The sequence below is a fragment of the Podarcis raffonei genome, chromosome 3 (assembly GCF_027172205.1).
Source record: "Podarcis raffonei isolate rPodRaf1 chromosome 3, rPodRaf1.pri, whole genome shotgun sequence".
Lineage (NCBI taxonomy): Eukaryota > Metazoa > Chordata > Lepidosauria > Squamata > Lacertidae > Podarcis > Podarcis raffonei.
This window is the reverse complement of record NC_070604.1, coordinates 105,787,277-105,809,713: the sequence shown is the minus strand read 5'-3', so window position 1 is coordinate 105,809,713 and position 22,437 is coordinate 105,787,277. Positions and strand designations below refer to the sequence as shown.

Here is a 22,437-nt window from a genome sequence, read left to right as displayed (position 1 = left end):
GGAACAGTTGGTCATTCAGATACTCTGACCCCAAGTTGTTACAGCCAAAGCCAGTACATAGATCTTTTAATGTGGGTTCATTACCATGATTCAGTTCAGGCATATCTTGACTTAAGTTGAGTTACGCTTGAGCTTTCTGCCAGCACCTGCCGCCCCCATTCCTTCTCCACTCACCGTGATTGAAGGCTTGCCAGGTGAATTACTTATACCTGAGCTGGGAAACTACAGTTACAGGAACAGAGGAAGTGACCTTATACATGGAGTCACACCAATTGTCCGTCTAGCTTGATGTTGTCTATACACTGACTCTCCAAGGTTTCAGGCAGGTAACATCCTTGGCTCTACCTGGAGATGCTGATGGTTGAACCTGTGACCTTCTGCACACAAGGCAGGTGCTCTGCAGCTCGACTCCAGAGCTTCCTCAATTGCAGCAAACCAGAATCTTGACCCATGGTTTGTAGTTGGTTTAGGATCTTGGTTTGTTCTGAACCTGGTAATTGTAGTTTCCCAATATGATGGACTAACTTGGAAAATCTGAGTCACGTACAGTGGAAGGGGTCACTGGCTTTAGGCACATGAACGCCTCGGCTTATTAAGTTGAAATATGTCTGAACCAGACCGGTGCATCCCTGTTTATAATCTGACCGCTGTGTTCAGCTCCGGTGAAAGTTTTGGAAAAATTGTCGGAGGCAGCTTCATTGTAGCACATGAAGGTAGTCCAGAGGTGGACTCCCAGTTCTATCCCTGGTTTCTGACCAGGGAATTGGAGTCAATGATATCCACAAGTTCCTCATCCCTGAATCTGGATCTGAATCTGGATGTTACTGACATAGGGCTAATTGTGGCATGGTGTTTTCTTTCCAAGAAAGGGGGTGCATCTGTTGCATCCATTTTGAAGCCAGTGAAACCAGCTTTGTAGCACAGAATCCCCTGAGCTTTGGATCTGACCACCCCTGAAAGCTGTAGACCTGACTTTTCCAAGATGGGCGGCAGAATGTCCCAAATGCCGCATGCCACATCTTGTCTGCACTGAGCTTCGGTTTGTTCTTTCTCATCTAACACATGGCCCTCCAGCCACTGGCTTTCATCATCTCCTCTGCTCTCCTCTCCCGAGTAAATGGCAGAATTTAGGCCAGCACCCTTGGGCCAAATGTGTTGTGTGGTTGCGGGCCCTCTGCACACGCCGCCGTCGTTGCCATTTGAGAAGCTCTCCAACAGCTGGTCTTGCCTTCCCCCTGAGTCGCTGCTGTGAAATGAAGCCTGGAGCAGCTGTTTGCCATTGGGACAAAGTTGAAGAAAGGCTCTGTTCCCTCCCTCAGCTGTCCTGCTCTCTGGTTGTGGCCATGGCCATAGAGCGGACTGAAGCACCCTGCCGCTCTGTGCAGTACTTTGCCAGCAGTCTGGCCAAACAAGAATTCAAGGGGAGTCGGGAAGCTGCAATCCAGCTCTGTGTGTGAAGGTCTGCCTAAGGTCTGGGTCAAGGGGCTGTGGAGACAGCTGTAGGCAAGGCTCAGAAGGCAGCTCCTAGGACTGGAATGCCACACATCCTCTCGACTTGCACCTGTAGAGTTGGCCAGTGCAGCTTGGAGCCTGTTGAGTCAAACACAGCCCAACAGCTGATGGGTATATAGGAAGCTACCATCTACTAGAGTCGGATCATGGTTTCATCTACCTCTGCATCGCCTGCACTGGCCGGCAGCACCTCTTTCAAACGGGACCCCCTGAGCCCTATCTGGAGAAATCGGGGATCGAACCTGTGACCCGCATGCAAAGGCAAGGCCCTGAGCTGTAGTCCTCCCCACCAGGGGCTTGATTCAAACTCCTAGATCTGCTGTGTGCCCAGGAACAGCAGAGGGGGTGGGGTGAAAAACATGGCAACTGGATTCTGCTGATCTCTCTTTCAGGACTTGTTTCCCAACAATGCCTGACGTTTCAAAGGGATGGCCAAAGGGGGCTTTGACAAGTGAGAGAGATGAGCAGAACCTGCATCCTTGTCAGCATCATTACTTAACTTTGTTTGTTGTTCTATGTTTGTTTATTTTATCTATTTATAAGAGCACTGCCTTGCTGCAACTGAAACGTCACTTGCAAGTAATGCTCTGAGGGCCTGGGCCCAGGCATAGCCATAACCCCTAGACGGTTAGGGCAGAACATAAATCAGCGTCTTAAAAGTTCAGATTCCCAAGGGCTCTTCTTGCCCATCTTGGCTGCTGTAGGGTCGCTTCTGTGCATTGCAGAATATGCACCAAGCAACTGCCTTTTGTTTAGACACGGAGTTGCATTGAGTTTGCGGGATTGTGAATGTGCATGCACACACGTGCAGTTTGCTCTTAAAAAAAAATGAACCTCTTAAAAGTGACTATATGGGATTTTGTTTACAACACCTTGGGCCATCATTTCAGGAGAACTTGGAGTGGCTGCTCAGTGTGAAGTAGCCTAGTTGTGCAGCCAGGTAGATCTTGCCATACTAACCTGCTGTCCTCCAGGCATTCCTTGGCTTGTCCCTGCTCTGGTTGTGGCTTTCTGTCACCTGGATGATCACCTGGAGTCTTGCTGCTGTAGAGGTCAGTTCAGCAAGCAGTGCACGAAAGCATTTAAGGCACTCTCCCTCCCCCTTTTCTTTATGGAATTATTCTGCCAAGATCTGCAGCTAACTGCTGGTTTTCTGTAGCTCAAGGCATTCGTTGTCTCCAGTGCTTTGTCTATTAAGCTGTTTGCAGAGAAGCAGTGACAATGATAATGAAATTAGAGGCTTCAACTGCTGAGCACATCTTGCTTTCCCCATGCTTGGGGACTTCTTAGTATATATTTTGCATTGTTATGCGTTTGTCACCGGGATGCAGGTTTGAAAGCCAGTCTTCTGATGCATTTCAATGCTCCTTGTCCCATTTTATTCTTTGATAGGGTAGTTGAATTTTGGTAAAATCCTCACAGAGATCTTGAGGCTGCTGAAATGGTTCAGTTGGGGGTCAAGTGGTGTTATATGTATACTGCCCGAAGTTGCCACTTAAGCAAAGTGTTAGCTGCAGTTACCCTTTGCTGGACAGAATATGTGATTTACTCTGTTCTTTGGGCAAAAAACAAAGAACCTGCATTTCCCAGTGTTGCATTCTCTCTTGAACACCCAGTTTGTTTTGCTCTTTAGGAGACAAACTGTTCTTGCATTTTAGCCTTGGTGCTCTGGAGCAAGAGAGACGTGAGCAAATACAGCCTTGAATTTGGTGGGATGCATGGATGTGCGTTGGTCTGCATTTACTGCTGGAGGCCAACCCTTGCCAACCTGCTGCCCTCCAAATGTTTTGAACTATAACTCCTATCATTCCCAGCTAGCATACGTGCGCTGGCCAAGGCTGATGGGAGATGTAGTCCAAGACATCTGGAGGGCACCATGTAGACAAGGGCTGCTGTAAGTTAATTAGAATGGGGGGTGGGGAACTTTGACCCTTCCATATTTGGTTGGACCAGATAAGATGCTCCTGCATCCTCTTCTCCTCGTGGCCAACCAGATCCCTGTAGGAAACCCACAAGCAGCGCCTGAGCACAAGAACACTCTCCCCTCCTGTGGTTTCTAGCAAGTGATATTCAGAAGCATTACTGCTTCCAACCATGGAGGCAGATCATAGCCATCATGGCAAGTAACCATGGATTGCCTTTGTCCTTCATGAACTTGACTAATCCTCTTTAAAAGCCATCCAAGTTGCTGACCATCGCTCCCCACTGTGGGAGCAAATTCCATAGCTTCACTCTCTCCTGAGCAAATAAATACTTCATTTCGTCCATCCCAAAGCAGCAGAAGGTCCAGAAGTTCTAGTGTTAAGAGAGGGAGAAAGTCTCCTCTACCTCTGTGCTGTGCGTAATTTTTAAAACTTCTGCCACGCCGCCTCTTTCTCTGAACTAAAAGTATCCCAAACGCTGCAATCTTTCTTTAAATCAGAGTCGCTCCACTCCCTTGGATCATTTTAGTCCCTCTTTTCCAAACCCTTTTTGACATCCTGAGGTGAGGCAACCAGAACAACGCACAGTAACTCCCACCATTGGCCACGCTGCCTGGGACTGGCAGGAGTTTGGAGTCCAATAGCATTTGGAGGGCTGCATGTTCCCCACCCCATGTATGGAAGTGAGAGCTGGACCATAAAGAAGGCTGATCGCCGAAGAATTGATGCTTTTGAATTATGGTGCTGGAGGAGACTCTTGAGAGTCCCATGGACTGCAAGAAGATCAAACGCATCCATTCTGAAGGAAATCAGCCCTGAGTGCTCACTGGAAGGACAGATCGTGAAGCTGAGGCTCCAAGACTTTGGCCACCTCATGAGAAGAGAAGACTCCCTGGAAAAGACCCTGATGTTGGGAAAGATTGAGGGCACAAGAAGAAGGGGACGACAGAGGACGAGATGGTTTGACAGTGTTCTCGAAGCTACAAACATGAGTCTGACCAAACTGCGGGAGGCAGTGGAAGACAGGAGGGCCTGGCATGCTCTGGTCCATGGGGTCACGAAGAGTCGGACACGACTAAATGACTAAACAACAACATGTTCCCCACCAAAAGGGACGCGGGTGGCGCTGTGGGTTAAACCACAGAGCCTAGGACTTGCTGATCAGAAGGTCGGCGGTTTGAATCCCCGTGACCAGGTGAGCTCCCGTTGCTCGGTCTCTGCTCCTGCCAACCTAGCAGTTCGAAAGCACGTCAAAGTGCAAGTAGATCAATAGGTACCGCTCCGGCGGGAAGGTAAACGGCATTTCCGTGCGCTGCTCTGGTTCGCCAGAAGCGACTTAGTCATGCTGGCCACATGACCCGGAAGCTGTATGCCGGCTCCCTTGGCCAATAAAGCGAGATGAGCGTTGCAACCCCAGAGTCGGTCACGACTGGACCTAATCATCAGGGGTCCCTTTACCTTTACCTTTATGTTCCCCACCCCTCGGGATCGTTGATAAAGGATAGCTCTGTGAACAACTACTGGTAGGCATGAGAGACAAAAAGAACCTCATTGCTGTACTTGTGAACACAACTTGCTGGGAAGGGCGGTTTTCCTTATGTCCTGATTGTGAGACTCCACAAGGCACCTATCTGCCTACAGCTTCCTGGACTAAGAATCAGAGAATCATAGAGTTGAATGGGGCCCTGAGGATCATCTAGTCCAGCGGTTCTCAACCTGTGGGTCCCCAGATGTTGTTGGACTACAACTTCCATCATCCCTGAGCTCTGGCCTTGCTAGCTAGGGGTGATGGGAGTTGTAGTTCAACAACATCTGGGGACCCACAGGTTGAGAAAGGCTGATCTAGTCCAAGCCCCTGCAATACAGGAATATGCCGCTGTTCCTTCTGGGGATCGAACCCGCAACCTTGGTGCTGTCAGCACCGCACTGTAACCAACTGAGCTCTAATGAGACTAGCTGGACCTTTTGCCTCTTCCAGCATTGTTCTCCTCCTGTTGTCAGACCCAAACTGTGCAATGGCCGGAGGAGAGCCTTAGCTGCGGGATTTGACAATTAACTGCCCGATCTGCTGCTTTTCTGCTCTCTGACCTTGTCAGTGGTGGTGGGGGTAAAGGGCACCTGTGAGGAGGCAAGTCCGCCCAGGAGGTCGGCGTGGTATCTAAGAGAGGTCAGGCTGTGGCATATTGCTTGGTGATGACTTTGGCTGACGTTCTGAAAGCTCTACTGACTCCGCTTCCTCTCGCTGACTGATGGCCTGTGGTCAACTGTCAATTGCAGTGCCGTTTCCCCTGAGTAAGTTCCTCCTCCTGTCATTGTGTTGGCCCAGGGATGAAGAAAGCCCCCTGAAGCAAGTGACTTGGATGGAGAGCAAAGCTGTTGTGGTCCTCATAGGAGATTATGGTTGGGTCTGGTTTGGTGCTGTGTCTGATTTTGGTGGTGATGGGAGGGAAAAAAGCAGTGAGCTTTGACTCTTGCTTGCAAACTGCCCAAGCACGATAACAGAAGACAGAGTGTCATTTGCCTTTGTTAAGGGTTCTCTGAAGTGAGATTTCTTGCCCCCTAGTGCAGGTAGCTGGCATTGAGTGGGTTTGATAAGGTAGCGAATCACAAGCTAACCAGTGCAGACTGTATGGAGGAGACTGGCGTATGCAGCAGGTAGAAAACCGTTGCCTAATTGGATACTAATTGGGACTTCTTTCACAAGTGAAGGAATGCTGACCATGCTTCTGAGCATGTGCGAAGTACCTTTCCCTCCCTGCTGTGTAATCGGAAGCAGTCCTCTGACATTTTTAGGTTAGGGGTGGGGGTTGCAAGATAAGACTGTGCCTTCCAGGCCTAGAGCCTTCTTCTTTTTTAGAAGGTGAATTTGCCGAAAACTATGTGTATACACACACACACAGAGAGAGAGAGAGAGAGAGGGAGAGAGAGAGAGAGAGAGGCTGGTTGTGTTCTGTCTGGATAAGCCAAATACGTAGCTGAGAAAGATGACACATATTTCTTTCTGCTTTACCCTGGATAGCAAGAATTCATGGGAGGTCTTGTTTTCGGGAACAGTGTTTTTGGATGGCCACACTGGTGCCACACCTTGTGCCAATGTGCCGGGTTGATTGTTTTCTGAGAGCCTTCCTGAAGGAGAACTCTCCAATGCCAAGTACGCAGAATGTTGAGACTGGGACCGGGGTGTGCGCACGATATTTATAAACATTGGCAAAACAGTAGATTTAGGAAAAAATAATCCCAAACCTCTGGAGGAGTTGCGCTCCTACAGTGTTAGGCCTGTGGATTAGAAGCCAGAGCCTGGGCTAGGGGCCTGTAGAAGCATGTAAGAAAGGCAGAGGCCAGGGGAATGTGTAAAACAGCTCTCTTAAGATATGGAACTACAATTCCCATCAGCCCTAGCCAGCGGGATGATGGGAATTATAGTCCACCAACATCTAGAGGCACAAGGTTGGGAAAGACTGGTATAAACAGAGCAAGCCTTAGAAAATATTAGAGAAAAAAATTAGGTTCAATGAGGGGAAATGTTAAAATATGTGCATAATAGTTGCTGGAGTTCTTAAAATCAATTAAAGTATATTCATTTTTAAAGAAAAGGTCAGAGTTCTTGTCCTTTTAAAAGCTGTGTCATGAAATTTCCTTTTCTGCCTGTCCTTTTTGGCCTAAAAAACCTAGGCACCTTAGCTGACTTTTTAGTTTACTCCTGTGGGTGCTAGGTTACTGGAACTGGCAGGGGAAGGGATTTGGATGGAGGAAGTAATTATCTGAGGGATAAGTTGTGTGGTCCAGATTGCTATCTGGCTTAGGAGTTGGGGAGGAATTGGGGAGGGTCCTGCTCCTCAGCTGCCAGAGTCTCCCTGCAAAAGCCTCTGTTGTGACAACTGGGCTCCTGGGGCCTAGTTCAGTTTAAACTCTGCGATAGTATGGGCTGCAAGGGAATTCCCGTTCTCCAGCATGGGCTGTGGGATTGGAACAGAATGCCCAGTTGAAGAAAAGGGAACTAAAGTCGAAAGAAAACCCTTAGAAATGTTACAACTCCCCATCTCCTCCAGATTGACATTGGTCATTATGAAAACCCACTTAACGAACAAGGCCTTGCAGCACATTTGAAAGATGCTTGGGTCTTTAGAGTTTTACTGAGTGTGGCTTTGGCTGCCTGGAAAGGTCAGAAAAGATGCTGCAGGTACTTTGATGCAAATATACTTTGTCTGCAGTACCAGGATAATTGGCAAAAGCAGGAATTTATGTATAGTTGATTCCCCCCCCCCACATAATATAGCAAAATGTTTTACACACACACATACATGCAATTAAACCAAGGTGTTTGGATTTAAATCCCACCACATGGAGAGTCTTGTGTTAAGTTATTGGGTTTTACCCTGATTGAATTTAAAGTTTTGCTAACTGTGCCATTTGTGAGACCCTTCATTTTAATTGAACTTGCTTCTCTGTGGGTCTTTGCTTATTTCAGTCAGGCTTGCCACTCGTTCAGTTTGTTTTCTAGAGGAAGGAGGTAACAAATAAGAACCATTTAATAACTAGAACATGTTTGCTCACAAGTGATCAGAATCTAGTACCAGTCTGTGTTTCCAGGAGTCTAGACTCGTAACTATGCGCCGGTTCACTTGAGCAGTTACCTGCCTTGGAAATCCTCCAATTATCTTAACTTGTTAGGAAATTGTAAATAAGGTATTTGTTAGTTACAGTCTGTATTCTGATAAGCTGAGAATGTTGTTATCATGTGCCTACGAAAAAGACACCTATTTTTTCATTAAAAAAAAATCAAACTTTATTGACATAAACACATACAGAATACAATAAAAATAATGGATATGGCAAATAAAAAGGAATGTGAAAGTAGAAAAATAAAACGCAGATACAGAGGAGGGGTAAAAAAACCCCAAGAAACTGCTGAAAATACAATGCCTCATTCAATTGTCAGATATGAGAAGAAGGTGGGTCAATTCAGTTCTCAGTAAAACCATAGAATCATAGAGTTGGAAGAGACCACAAGGGCCATCGAGTCCAACCCCCTGCCAAGCAGATAACACCATCAGAGCACTCCTGACATATGGTTGTCAAGCCTCTGCTTAAAGACCTCCAAAGAAGGAGACTCCACCACACTCCTTGGCAGCAAATTCCACTGTCGAACAGCTCTTACTGTCAGGAAGTTCTTCCTAATGTTTAGGTGGAATCTTCTTTCTTGTAGTTTGGATCCATTGCTCCGTGTCTGCTTCTCTGGAGCAGCAGAAAACAACCTTTCTCCCTCCTCTATGTGACATCCTTTTATATATTTGAACATGGCTATCATATCACCCCTTAACCTCCTCTTCTCCAGGCTAAACCTCTCCACATGCTTGTCTGTTGTACAGGTGGTGTAGTGGGCTGTTCAATTGAGTTAGCATAGCAGAGGAACTTATGCCATATTGAGTAAAAAAGGACAAGGCACTTGATTTTGACAAAGCATTGTACATAGATTAAAAACAAGGAAGTCTTTGCCCATGTTTTGTTTTGGGTTTCTTAACATTGGAGCTTCAAAATTGGGACTGTCAGGCAAGAGGCACTGCTATATGCTTTGGCTGGCTGGAGCTGACAGGGGTTGAAAGTCCAACAACATCTGAAAGGCACCAGGTTGACTATGGCTGACATAAATAGTTTGGGGAAAAGGTGTTCCTCATGATTCGTATACCTCTCTACTTGCATATTTAATGTTTCCCCCCTGAATCTCCGGTTGAATTATCCCCAGTTTAAGGATTGATTCTCCCCACTACTGCTTTACAAATGTAATTGCCATGCTTGAGCAAGCTGCCTTCAGGTTTCTACCTGCCGGCTTGCTTAGTTAGTGATGTGGCTGTGTTTAAGAGGAAGAAGAAAGTGCTCTTGAGTGCGGTTGACCCACCTACAGAAGGCGGTAAGCAACTCCTGTTGATTGTAACAGAATTGACTTGCACCGTGTTCCTGTATAAGCAGCAGAGGCATGAGAAGTTTCTACCTTGGAATTTGAGCATACTTAATTTTGCCTTGTCTGAAGAAATAGTGCACCTCAGCTACAATCAGGTATATTTAAATGAACTGTTTATTTTGCTTAACATTTTATTACAAAAAGATAAGAGTGCAGTTGCAGAACATTAACAAATCTTTGGTACTGCCATTTTAATTTGCAAAAAAGGCGTTTATGGTTCTCATTCACCCTCTTCAGAACTCAGAGTTCAGGTGAAGTGGCAGGGCTGGTTCGGAGTGCCTCACTCGAGACCACATATTATGGCAAAAGTGGGACTTGAATCAAAACCCTGAAAAGAAGTTTCTTGGAAGGTATACAGAAAACATAAAACAAAGTGATGGACAAGCCAGTAGAGCAGTTGCTTGTTTGGTCTTCTGGTTGGAGAGGTGCAAAAGCTGCTTCTTTTTAAAAATTGTTTTTATTGAGTTTTAAATTGGTTATTCATATACATATTCCATTCACTCTTTAACATATATTGTACACATATTTAAAAAATCAAACAATAACAATATTTCTACACAAGTGACTTCCCACCACCTCAGCTTCTGTCGTCTTTCGCTTTTCAACTGTGTTGTTTTTCCTTCTTGCCTTTCTAATACATAATATATCTCAGGGGTGGCCAACTCCCAAGAGACTACGATCTACTCCCAGAATTAAAAACTGCCCGTTTTTTAGGGGTTCTGGTCAAAGTTGTTGAGCTTCTTTTAGGGAGAAAGGGGAACAGCCACTCACCAACAGATCGCTGTGGAAACTAACAGCCTCACTCAGTAAACTCCATCTTCCGTTCTGCAGATCATGTGACAATGGAGGGCGGGCTGGGCCAGATTCTAATTTACCAATGGAATGGTACCCGGGGATCCACCACGATCTACCAAAACCTCCCAGGGATCTACCAGTAGATTGCGATCGACCTGTTGGACATACCTGATATATCTTACCTATCTGATCTTTACTTTGCAAATTAAGTCGGAGCATATCAGGGATTTTATTTGAGAACGTTTCCCCAGATAATCTTTTACACATTCCCACTCCGTTTTGAATTTTTGGTTTGGTTGGTTCCTAACTGCTTCTGTCATGCTTGCTAATTACAAATACTGATACAATTTAGTTTGCCATTCTTCCTTTGTTGGTGTCCTATTCCCCTTCCGATTTCTTGCGATTAACGTTCTTGCTGCTGTTGTAGCATATAAAGGTAAAGGGACCCCTGACCGTTAGGTCCAGTCACGGACGACTCTGGGGTTGCGGCGCTCATCTCACTTTATTGGCCGAGGGAGCCAATGTACAGCTTCCGGGTCATGTGGCCAGCATGACTAAGTCGCTTCTGACAAAACGAGAACAGCGCACAGAAACGCCGTTTACCTTCCCGCCGGAGCAGTACCTATTTATCTACTTGCACTTTGACGTGCTTTCGAACTGCTAGGTTGGCAGGAGCTGGGACCGAGCAATGGGAGCTCACCCCATCGTGGGGATTTGAACCGCCGACCTTCTGATCGGCAAGCCCTGGGCTCTGTGATTTAGACCACAGCCCCACCCGCGTCCTTCTGTTGTAGCATATAGGAACACCCTTTTTCGAGAGGTGCAAGAGCTTCTATGCCCATCAAGTGGAGAGTTTGTTAGACTCTGGTTCAGATTTCAGGTGATGGAAAAGGCCTGTGCCTGAGATCTTGGGAGAGCCGCTGCCAGTCAGAGTAGGCTAGATGGGAAAGTAGTCCGACCTTCTAATTTGAAGCTGGCTTCCAACATTCCTATGTTTGCCGTGCTTGCTGGGTGGCTGTTTGCCAAAGTAGGCTCCCACTCTCACCCCCCAAGTTGTTCTTGGTAAGAGAGCTGGCCTTTGTGTTTTGAAGGACTTATTAATGAGGGAGGCAGGCCAGCCGGCTAGGCCTTGGAGGAGCTAGCTCAGCCCCAATTTGCCATGTTTGTGAAGCCGGCATGGTGCTGGCGGAAAGAGCAATGAGTGCTGCAGATAAAGAAGAGCGACACATTTAGCAGACGCCTGATAAAAGGCGCCTGGCTCGTTACAAGTGGGGGGGAAATGAGTTTGTGCTTCCCTCAGCCGCATTCGCACCATACGTACGATGCTGTTTTAAACAGTCAGGGCTTCTTCTCCCAAAGGATTCTGGGAGCTGTCGGTGGTTAAGGGTGCTGAGAGTCATGAGGAGAACCCCATTCCCCTCACAGAGCTACAGTTGCCCTAGTGGTTTTAACAGCCAATCCTCCTTCACAGGAAAATCTGGGAATTGTAGCTCTCTGAGGGTCTCACAGCAACTCTCGACACCCTTAACAAACTACATCTCCCAGGATTCTTTGGGGGAAGCCACGACGGTTTAAAGTGGTATCACACTGCTTTAAACGTATGGTGTGGATGTGCCCTTGGTAAAATGGAAAGCCTCCGGTTTTGGCTGTAGAGTCCTGCTGCAGGAGCCCTGGACATTATCGTTGTTGTCTGGTGTCATAGGACTGACTCCTCACTCATCTTCTCCTCTATAACCTTTCTATCAGATTGGGCAGTCTTCACTCTTGTCTTTTGACAGGATGTGCTCTCTATTTTTAAGCTTTCTTGTCCCCCTCCCTCCCTTGTTGCAGAGTGAATATGATGCTGTCTTCGTATTTCAGGCTTTGTAGCTGAGAAAGAAGGCTAGAGAGGGGTCAGGGGGGAGGATGCTGGACTACTTAGGCCTGATTCAGCAGGGCTCTTGCATTAGGTAGTTGGCTCAAACCACCCCCAGTTTGTACCAGGCTGTGTCTCCAGGCCACTGTTTTGCACTTGGGTCTGGTTAGTGAGCTTCAGGATTCTTCTAGTGAAAAGCAAAGTGGACGCCTTCCCTCCAAAGTCCTACAGTTTGACCATTCCTGAGCTGTTTTAGTCCAGCATCACATTTTGCAGCAGCCAATAGTTAGTTGCTAGAAGGTGTGGTCATGTCGGGCTTCGAACAACGCTCAATTTTCTGTTTCAAGCATAACTCCTCAACCCAACTTCTGAAGAGCTCAACTGGTTAGGGTGTGATGCTGATAATGCCAAGGTTGCAGGTTCAATACCCACATGGGGAGAATTGCAGGGGGTTGGACTAGAGGATCCTTAGGGTCCCTTTCAGCTCTACAATTATATTTTGTTTTAAATGAAAATTCTCTGGAACCCAGAGCAAGGTTCTGCGCCCAAGTGTAGTAAGCTTCCTTCTACGGAGCCAGAAGGAATACCGTTTGTGAATACCGCTAAAACCAAGCGACATCCTCTCGTGAGCGGTTGGGCTCCCTCTCCGTGGGAACCAGGGTCTTGCGAAGGTCCGCGCCTCGTTGTTGACCCTTTCCTTTTCCTCTCTACCCTGCAGGCCTACGAACTCTCCACCTTAACGGGCACTCAGGTGTTGCTGCTCGTGGCCAGCGAGACGGGCCACGTCTACACGTTCGCCACGCGGAAGCTGCAGCCCATGATCACCAGCGAGACGGGGAAAGCGCTGATCCAGACATGCTTGAACTCTCCTGACTCTCCTCCTCGGTCAGACCCAACCACTGATCAGCGCATGAGCGCTACGGGCTTTGAGGAGACGGACCTCACTTATCAGGTGTCCGAGTCAGATAGCAGTGGAGAAACAAAGGTATAGACACCCTCCCTTTTTCGTGCTGTGGAGGGCTTGGAGGAGGGGGGAATTATTCCTACAAGTCTCTGGGGAGGGAAGAACCTTGTACTTGCAACCTTGCCTTCTACCTTGGAGAAGGTTTACCTGGGAGGACTACAGAGCACAGGTGGGCAGATTTCAGGCTTGTTGGGTGGGTCTACTGTGCGTGTGTGGGAGAGGAAGATGAACCTGTGTTGAGGGGGACCAAACATCTGCAGCAAGGGAGCCTGCTGTTCTCATCAATTGGTCTCCATGCTCCTTTTAGAACCTTGGATCTTCCAGGGTTCCGAGTCACATGGGGCGCCGACTCAAGTAGCAAGAGACTCTGCCCGTCCGGCAGAGGTTCAAGCCTCCCACATGGAAAGAGCCACTCACCCATGTGTGTGTGTGTGAATGATTTGAGAACCTGCTAGATCAGGCCAGTGGCCCATCCAGTTCAGCATCCTCTTCTGGCCGCCCAGGTGCCAGTGGGAAGCCTGCAAAAGCAGGACATGGGCACCAGCAACAATCTGCAATTCCCAGTAGCTGGCATTCAGAGGCATTTTGCTGCTGACCTCAGAGGCAGTGCCCGGCCATTGTCGCTAGTAGCAGCAGATAGCCTTTATCCTCCATGAATTGGTCCAGTCCTCTTTGACCTGAAGGAGCATCTCCACCCACCTTGTCCATCCCAGACACTGAGGTCCAGCTCTGGGGGCCTTCTGGTGGTTCCCTCATTGCAAGAAGTGAAGCTTATAGGGAACCAGGCAGAGGGTCGTCTTGGTAGCAGCACCCTCCCTGTGGAACGCTCTCCTATCAGATGTCAAGGAAATAAACGACTATCTGACTTTTAGAAAACATCTGAAGGCAGCCCTGGTTAGGGAAGTTTTTAATGTTTTATGTCTTATTGTGTTTTTAATATTCTTTTTTTTTTTTAATAATATTTTTATTGAACAATTTTTTATATAACAGAAACAAAACATACATGAACAAACATTCAACAATAATAAAACATAAAACAAGTACCATTTCATAACCCAATTTCTAAACCTTACTTCCTCGACCTCCTCTTACTTCCCGTTTCTGTATTCCAAATTCTTACAGTTATTCAGCGAAGTCTTGCCTTATTTTATTATAAATTTATGCTAATCACCCTTATTCTCTTTGTCATAACCATTACTGATAGTAACCATTTGTTTTAATCCAACATCATTCTAACTGTCTCCAATTTTATGATATTTCTTTAAATAGTCCTTGAACTTTTTCCATTCTTCTTCCGCCGCTTCTCTTCCCTGGTCTCGGATTCTGCTCGTCATCTCTGCCAAGCTCATATAGTCCATCACCTTCATCTGCCATTCTTCCAGTGTGGGTAGATCCTGTGTCTTCCAGTACTTTGCAATAAGTATTCTAGCTGCTGTTGTAGCATACATAAAAAAAGTTGTATCTGTCTTTAACACCCCCTGGCCGACAATACCCAAGAGAAAGGCCTCTGGTTTCTTGGGGAAAGTATATTTAAATACCCTTTTCAGTTCGTTATAAATCATTTCCCAGAATGCCTTAATCTTCGGGCACGTCCACCAGAGGTGAAAGAATGTACCTTCCTTTTCTTTACATTTCCAACATTTATTATCAGGCAAGTGATAGATCTTTGCAAGCTTGACTGGGGTTATGTACCACCTATAAATCATTTTCATTATATTTTCTCTTAAGGCGTTACACGCCGTAAACTTCAACCCGGTGGTCCACAACTTTTCCCAATCAGCAAACATGATGTTATGACCAATGTCCTGAGCCCATTTAATCATACTTGATTTTACCATTTCATCTTGTGTATTCCATTTCAGCAGCAGATCATACATTTTTGACAAATTCTTAGTACTGGATTCTAACAGTTCAGTCTCTAATTTTGATTTTTCCACCTGGAAACCTATTTTTCTGTCTAATTTAAACACTTCATTTATTTGGTGATAATGTAACCAATCTCTCACCTTCCCTTTTAATTTTTCAAAACTCTGCAATCTCAGTTTGTCCCCTTCCTTTTCCAAGATTTCCCAATATCTTGGCCATTTCGACTCCATATTTAGCTTTTTAACTGCCTTAGCTTCCATTGGTGATAACCATCTTGGAGTCTTATTTTCCAGCAAGTCCTTATATTTAACCCAGACATTCAGCAGTGCTTTTCTGACAATATGGTTTTTGAAACTTTTATGCGCTTTAACCTTGTCATACCACAAATATGCATGCCACCCAAAAATATTGTTAAATCCTTCCAAATCCAAAATGTCTGTGTTTTCAAGAAGCAGCCATTCTTTTAGCCAGCAGAAAGCTGCCGCTTCATAGTACAATTTAAAGTCTGGCAGGGCAAACCCCCCTCTTTTCTTTGAATCCGTTAATATCTTAAATTTTATTCTGGGCTTCTTGCCCTGCCAGACAAATTTAGATATATCTTTCTGCCACTTCTTGAAACAGTCCATTTTATCCATTATTTGTAATGTTTGAAACAAAAACAACATTCTTGGCAAAACATTCATTTTTATAACTGCAATTCGACCTAACAAGGAAAGCTTCAAGTTTGACCATATTTCTAGATCTTTTTTCACTTCTGTCCAAGTTTTTTCATAATTGTCTTTAAATAAATTCACATTCTTAGCTGTCATATTCACACCCAAATATTTCACTTTTTTAGCCACAGTCAACCCCGTCTCATTCTGAAACCTTTCTTTTTCAATCTGAAAACAGATTGAAACAGACAGATTGTTTTTAATATTCTGTTGGGAGCCGCCAGGAGTAGCTGGGTCAGCTCAGTCAGATGGGCAGCATAGAAATAAATTATTATTATTATTAGGCCATCCAAGTTGGTGGGCATCCCTGCTTCTTGTGGGAGTGAGTTCCATAGTTCAATCTTTTGCTGCACAAAGAAGTACTTTTTAAAACCTTGCAACGTTCAGCTTCAATAGATGCCCACCATCTATTGATTGCAAGAGAGGGAGAAAACCATTCCTGTATCCTCTGCCACCATGCCATGCATAATTTCATAAGCTTCCATCGTGACACCTCTTTACTTGCCTTTTCTCTAAACCAAAAAGTCCCAAACTCTGCAGCGCCTCCTCCTATAGGGGAGCTACACCCATGGAATAAGGCTTAAGAGAATCAGACCCCTCCGTATTATTATTATTAGTATTATTCTGGCTTCGGTGATCTGTGGTGTTGGCAGGGGACAAGTCTATGGGCCGAGCCTCCTTTTGGCTGTAAAGATTCCTATATAGCGTGACTCCTAGCATTCAGTTGTCTCTCCCTTACCTCCTCCTCCCTCCTTCCCCGGGACTTGAGTAGTTGTGCCCTGTCAACTCTGCTGGAGCTCTGCCGAAGTGGAAGCAGGGCTGAGCCTCGCCTTGCCCTCGGCAGCATGGTCCTGGATGGGAGATCCGTGGGGTGGGTTGAGGGGGTGTAGAGCGACAGGTGCTGCTTGCCTCACCCCCCCCCGCCCACCCTGTGCCCCTCGCCGAGGAGTCCTGCTTTTCGGTTATCTCTCCTTGGGCGTCTCTCTGCTCGCGCTCATTGATAAAAATTTGATTCTGCCTCCGTGGCCATATAAGGCCCGGTTTCCTTCCCCGGAGTCCCTGGCTGGGCCCCTCACATTCCTTATAAGCTGCAGCTGTCTCTTGCTTTGGTGCTGTTTTGGAAGGGGGCAGGGAGGACACGGGGAATTGAAGCACTTGGCTGAACAGACTATTCCTTCTCTCCCTCTCCCTCTCTCTGTCTCCAACCAGTTCCTCTGCTGGCTTGACTCACAGCTCGCTTCTCAGCAGCTATCGTATCAGTAAAGGGAGCCGACAGCCCTGATAACGTGGGACAATTGCTCCCCTTCCCCCAGGAAGCTTAAAAGGTCTTGGGCTTGCTATCTGTATGACTTTACTCTGCTTTTATAAAGCACCTTCTCGAGGCACCAGAGTTCTTCATGCACATACATGCATCTCACAAAATACAGAGTTGTAGAATTGGAAAAGGGACTCCAGGCTCTTTTAGTCCAACCCCCCACAGTGCAGGAATCTCAACTAAAGCATCCATGACAGATCAAACCTCGGCTTAAAAACCTCCAATGATGGAGAGTCCGCAACTCCCGAGGGAGACTGTTCCACAGTCAAACAGCTCTTACTGTCCGAAAGTTCTTCCTGATGTTTAGTCGGAATCTCCTTTCTTGTAACTTGAAGCCACTGGTTCGAGTCCTACCCTGTGAAGGAGAAAACATGTTTGCTCCATCTTCCATCTGACAGCCCTTTAGATATTTGAAGATGGCTATTGTATCTCTTCTCTGTTTCCTCTTTCCCACGCTAAACATTCCCAACTCTCTTTCTCTCTCTATATATATTTATTTATTAGTTTTTTTAACATCTTATTTCCAACAATCACGTAACTTAACTTCTTATACATTGTTTTAGACTTCCGTCAACACCTCTGATGATTTTCCGTTCTTTATCACTTATTCTGCATTTCTTAATATATCTATTACTTTTAATTATCATCAACTAATAGTTCTCCTCATAGTCTTTCTTGCAATATTTCAAATAGTTCTCCTTACAAAACTTCTTGCAGTCCTACTAGCATAATCAGTTCATTACTATTACTTTTCAAATAGTTTGTTGAAGAAGACTCCAGTCTTCTAAGAATCTCTGGCCCTACAGGTTTCGAATCCTTCCAGTTAATTTATCCAATTCTGCATAGTCCATCAATTTCATCCACCATTCTTCTTTCGTCGATAATTTTTCTTGCTTCCGTTTTTGTGCCAATAGTATTCTTGCTGCCAAACACTCCCAGCTCTCTCAACTGATCCTCATAAAGCTTGGCTGCCTTCCTCTGTGCATGTTCCAGCATGTCAGTATCCTCCTTAAATTGTGGTGCCCGGGACTGGACACAGGGCTCCAGGTGTGGTCTGACCAAGTCAACAATCCTCTGAACCTCACAACAATCCTGTAATGTCAGTGGCATGGTTGCTGTCCCTACCCTACCCCCAAGTGCAGATGAAAAGGTTCAGGCTGAGAAGAGAGTGTTTGCTTGAGTCTACCTGATGAGTTGAAGGTAGGATTCAGCCACAGATTTGCTGGCTCTCTCCCTCTTTGCCACCAGGGTTTTGGAAGCCCCTTCCACCACATAGGGAGCTAGCTGCCTTCTACTGGAGTCAGGCTGTCGGTGCAGCTAGCTCAGCATTGTCAATGGCTCTCCAGGGTTTCAGGCAGGCCTTTCCCATCCCTCTCTGGAGGTGCCAGGGTTCGAACCTTCTGCATGCAAGGCAGATGTCCTGCCACATAGGAGACTGCCTAGGGCCAGGTCAGACGGTTTTATCTCTTCCGCATCTTTGACTGCTCTGGTCAGCAGCTACCCTGCAAGGTCTCTGGCAGAGGCCTTTCCCATCATCTGCTGCCTGCTGATCTTTTTCACTGTAGGTGCCATTGGTCCATTTCACAGAATTGTAGAGTTGGTAGGGATCACGACGGTCATCTAGTCCAACCCCCTGCAATGCAGGACTCTTATGCCCAGTGTGGGACTCGAAACCATGACCCTGAGATTAAGAGTTTCATTCTCTACCGACTGAGCTATCCCTCGGCTAACTGTTGCATGTTCTCAATTGGCAGAAGCTCTCCACAGATTGGAGCAGAGGTCTTTCCCATCACCTCCCATCCGACCCTTTTAACTGGAGATGCCGGGTTTTAAACCTGCGGCCCTCTGCGTGAAAAAGCATTTGCTCTCTCCCACTGAGCTGTAGTCCATTTCCAACCTTGAGAAAATCCCTGGCTCTCATTTATTTCCTTTTTTCATATTTTGGAAGATACAGGAAATGAAGCTTCTGTAATAGCTTCCTCGGGTCACAAATCCGACCCCCGGCGCAATAGAGAGCTCAGCGGGCAACTGTATGAAGCAAAATACTCCTCTTGTGAAAACCAGCATTGCTTGAACTGCTTCCCTAGTATTGCCGTAGAGCAGGGTTTCCCAAACTTGGGTCTCCAACTGCGTTGTTGTTTTTTTGGACTACGATTCCCATCACCCTTGACCCCTGTTCCTGCTAGCTACAGATGATGGGAGTTGTAGTTCAAAAACAGCTGGAGACCGAAGTTTGGGAAACCCTAACCTAGAGAGACACCTTTGCCCAACCTTCACCAAGCTGGCTTGTGGTGTGTTTGTTTTATGGGGATCATAAGGACATTAGATGGAGACTTGCCGGTCAGAACAAAAGGCGATCAGTCCAGCATTTTGTTCTCACGTTGGTTACCTTCGATGCCTATGGGAAGCTCACATGTAGGGCATGAGGGCTCACTGTCCCCAGCAACTGGTACTCGGAGGCATCCTGCCATCTGCGAGTTGCCGCCTGAGGCTTGGGGGCATTGGGTTTTTCCAATTGGCACAGCTCAGCAATGGAGGTGTGTTGCAGATTAGGTCATAATCTTTGCCTTTACAATTGGAGGGTGGGGGGGAAACCCCACTAAAACTTCTACATGCAGAAAATAATGTACCCACACCCTCACTTCCCCCCCCGTGTTCTAAGCTCCGGCCAGCATTTTAGAAGACTGACTGCAGAGGCTAGAACTATGGGCCTTATTGCTGCTCTTGACCTTTTGGAGAAAGGAAGAGGGATTTGAGGAATCTTTTATTCCTTCTCTGCCCGTTACATAAGGAGCCAATTCCTGTACTTGTGCTCTTTGGAGAGCTTGTTTTTGTGTGTGTGTGTGTGTGTGTGTGTGTGTGTGTGTGGCTGTTGACCGGCTACAAGTCTTCGGACTGAATGGGTTTTTAGTTTTTGGAACAGAGTTCGTCTGTGCTCTTTCCAGTTACCAGTGGTGCTTTTAACTTGAGGTGGTAGGATTTGAACTGGCAACCTCGCGTGTGCTCTGTCCCTGCGCTGCAGCCCCTTTTGTTGCTGTTGTGGGTTCGAAGGAGAACCAGACAGATCAGAGTGGGCACTTCCTCATCCCAAGAGAGCCACATTCCTTTCTGCTTAACCTTGCAGTGTGGCCACAAGGAGGGTGCATTGCAGGGTTAGTGGGGGATATGGCTGGGGAGAATTCCAAGGGTCAGATAGAGAGGTCTGGAGGGCCACATTTGTTGTCCCCCCCATTTATATTTAATTAAATTTCCCCAAAAAAATCACATGCATTTTCCAATACATGATACATATTTTTCCTTTCGTTCTGTCAACTCCCCATCCCATTTTCCATGGTATTTTTTAATTTCTCTTCCTTGCTGCATCCTATCTTCTCTCTCTCTTACACCATAACCATCATACAATAATCTCTCATTCTGTTGCTCATAGTTCAAATTCCGCTTACAAAAATTCCTCTTGCTATCATATTTCTTTAAATAGTCCAAGAAAGCCTTGCATTCTTCGACAAAACACAAGCATCATTAGGTTCTCTTATTTTAGCTGCTAGCTTTGCTGATTCCGCATAGTCCTTCACTTTAAGTATCCAATCTTCTTTGGTGGGAACTTCTTCTTTTCATTTTTGTGCATAACGAGTCCTAGCTGCTGTTGTTACATGCATAAACAGCTTTATCATCTTTTTTGGAACTTCGTTCCCTATATTCCCCATGGAGGGCCACCTTTAAGATGATGCTCTTTAGGTCTGTCACCCCTAAAACAGATGATGGGCCTGCCAAGGAACTAGTAAACCGAAATAAGAAGGTTGGAACGGTTTACTCAGGAAGGCGAATCGCCAGCCATTTGCATCTTTTCTGTGTCCACTTGTCTATAGATGCATGTTAGGTGTCCCCTTTTTGGAAAACTTGTCGGGAGACATACTCCAGGACATAACAGCTCGAAACTGTGAGTGATACCCATGTTCCAATATATCTTACTTTATCTCGCTGCATCCGTTCAACCAGCTCACCTGGGTTCTGCCTCCTTCCCAAAATCCACCTATTGGGTGATGGTGCACAACTTGCCATGGAAACATTTTCCGCCACTCACATTCTGGCACACAAAATAACATAGCAACTGGAGACAGCAGCTTGGCAACGGGCAGCGTCTGCTGGAAGGTGGAGAAAGAGAAAAGTGGAAATTGAAGAGGGGGTTGAGCTTGAAACCCCAGATCTGTATGACCTGAGGCTGGGGTTAGAAGCATCTGCTGTGTATTACTGCATACATTGTTTTAAATCTAGGCTCTAGATTTAAAACTAAGTGTGCAAAGGATGCTTATGCTCTAGCTGCAACCTCATTCTAGGTCAAATGAAACGGAGGGTTTGAGATGTATTCTGGAGAGAGCCATGGGTAGGAAATGGTAAGAGGACCTTTACAATCTCTGAAATCCTTATAACTAAACATTCACACCATACCAGTGAAAGTATGGGTAATGGTGGGAGAAAGTGGGAAACTATCCAGAAAGTTCCCAAAGATACACTGCTCAGATCTACTGTAGCAATCATGGACTTACATCAGCCTTGCAAATAAGCCTACAAAAGTTACTAGCCTGCACAGATGTTTACCGGCCTGCGACGGAGGAGTTTTGGGAAGCTCTGCTCTCCTTGTGGTGGCCTGCTGCATTTCTGTACAGTGGTACCTCGGGTTAAGAACTTAATTCATTCTGGAGGCCTGTTATTAACCTGAAACTGTTCTTAACCTGAAGCACCACTTTAGCTAATGGGCTCTCCCGCTGCTGCCGCACTGCCAGAGCACGATTTCTGTTCTCATCCTGAAGCAAAGTTCTTAACCCGAGGTAATATTTCTGAGTTAGCGGAGTCTGTAACCTGAAGCATCTGTAACCCGAAGCATCTGTAACCCGAGGTACCACTGTACTAGGGACAGAGAAGGAACAGACCACTGCAGCCGTTCTTCTTTGTTTTAAGTTTTCCAACAGCACATAGAGCAAAATATTTAATATGGATTATTTTGTTGCCTTCTGTAGCAAACGCAGAAAACAGAAAGTGAGAAAGAAAAGGAAAAGAAACATATACTAAGGATTCTCAGTTATATGGATCCATCTGCCATGGAAGCATTAGTCAAGGTTCCTGCATTGGAGGGGGTTGGACTAGATGATCCTTAGGGTCCCTTCCAACTCTACAATTATGGTCTTATAACATCCACGTGAACCTGTTTGTTTATTTATTAAATTTATATACCGCCCTTTATCCGAGGGAACCACAGGACAGTTTATAGCATAAAAACACAAAAATACCTAACATAACAAACAAAACTATACCCTCCCAACAGTTTAAGAAGCCACAGATTGTTTAATTAGCCAAAGACCTGGGAGAAGAGGAATGTTTCTGCCTGGCACCTAAATATTTGTAACGAAGGTGCCAGGCTAGTCTCCCTGGGGAGATCATTCCACAAACGAGGAACCACCGCAGAAGAGGCTCGTTTAGCTCAATTTATCTGCTCCAATATATAAGAACATAGGAATCATAATCCGTCAAGAAATCTAAA

At 46.1% G+C, this 22,437-nt stretch overlaps 1 protein-coding gene across 2 annotated transcripts in view; it reads left to right on the top strand.

Moving 5' to 3' along the window:
* The window catches only part of SRF (serum response factor), a 66,458-nt gene that overhangs the window by 6,022 nt on the left and 37,999 nt on the right, over nucleotides 1-22,437 (top strand). For both annotated transcript variants that reach the window (XM_053383404.1, XM_053383403.1), the window contains exon 2: nucleotides 12,762-13,028. In XM_053383404.1, coding sequence (XP_053239379.1) covers nucleotides 12,762-13,028 — 267 coding nt within the window. The remainder of the gene's footprint in view (nucleotides 1-12,761; nucleotides 13,029-22,437) is intronic.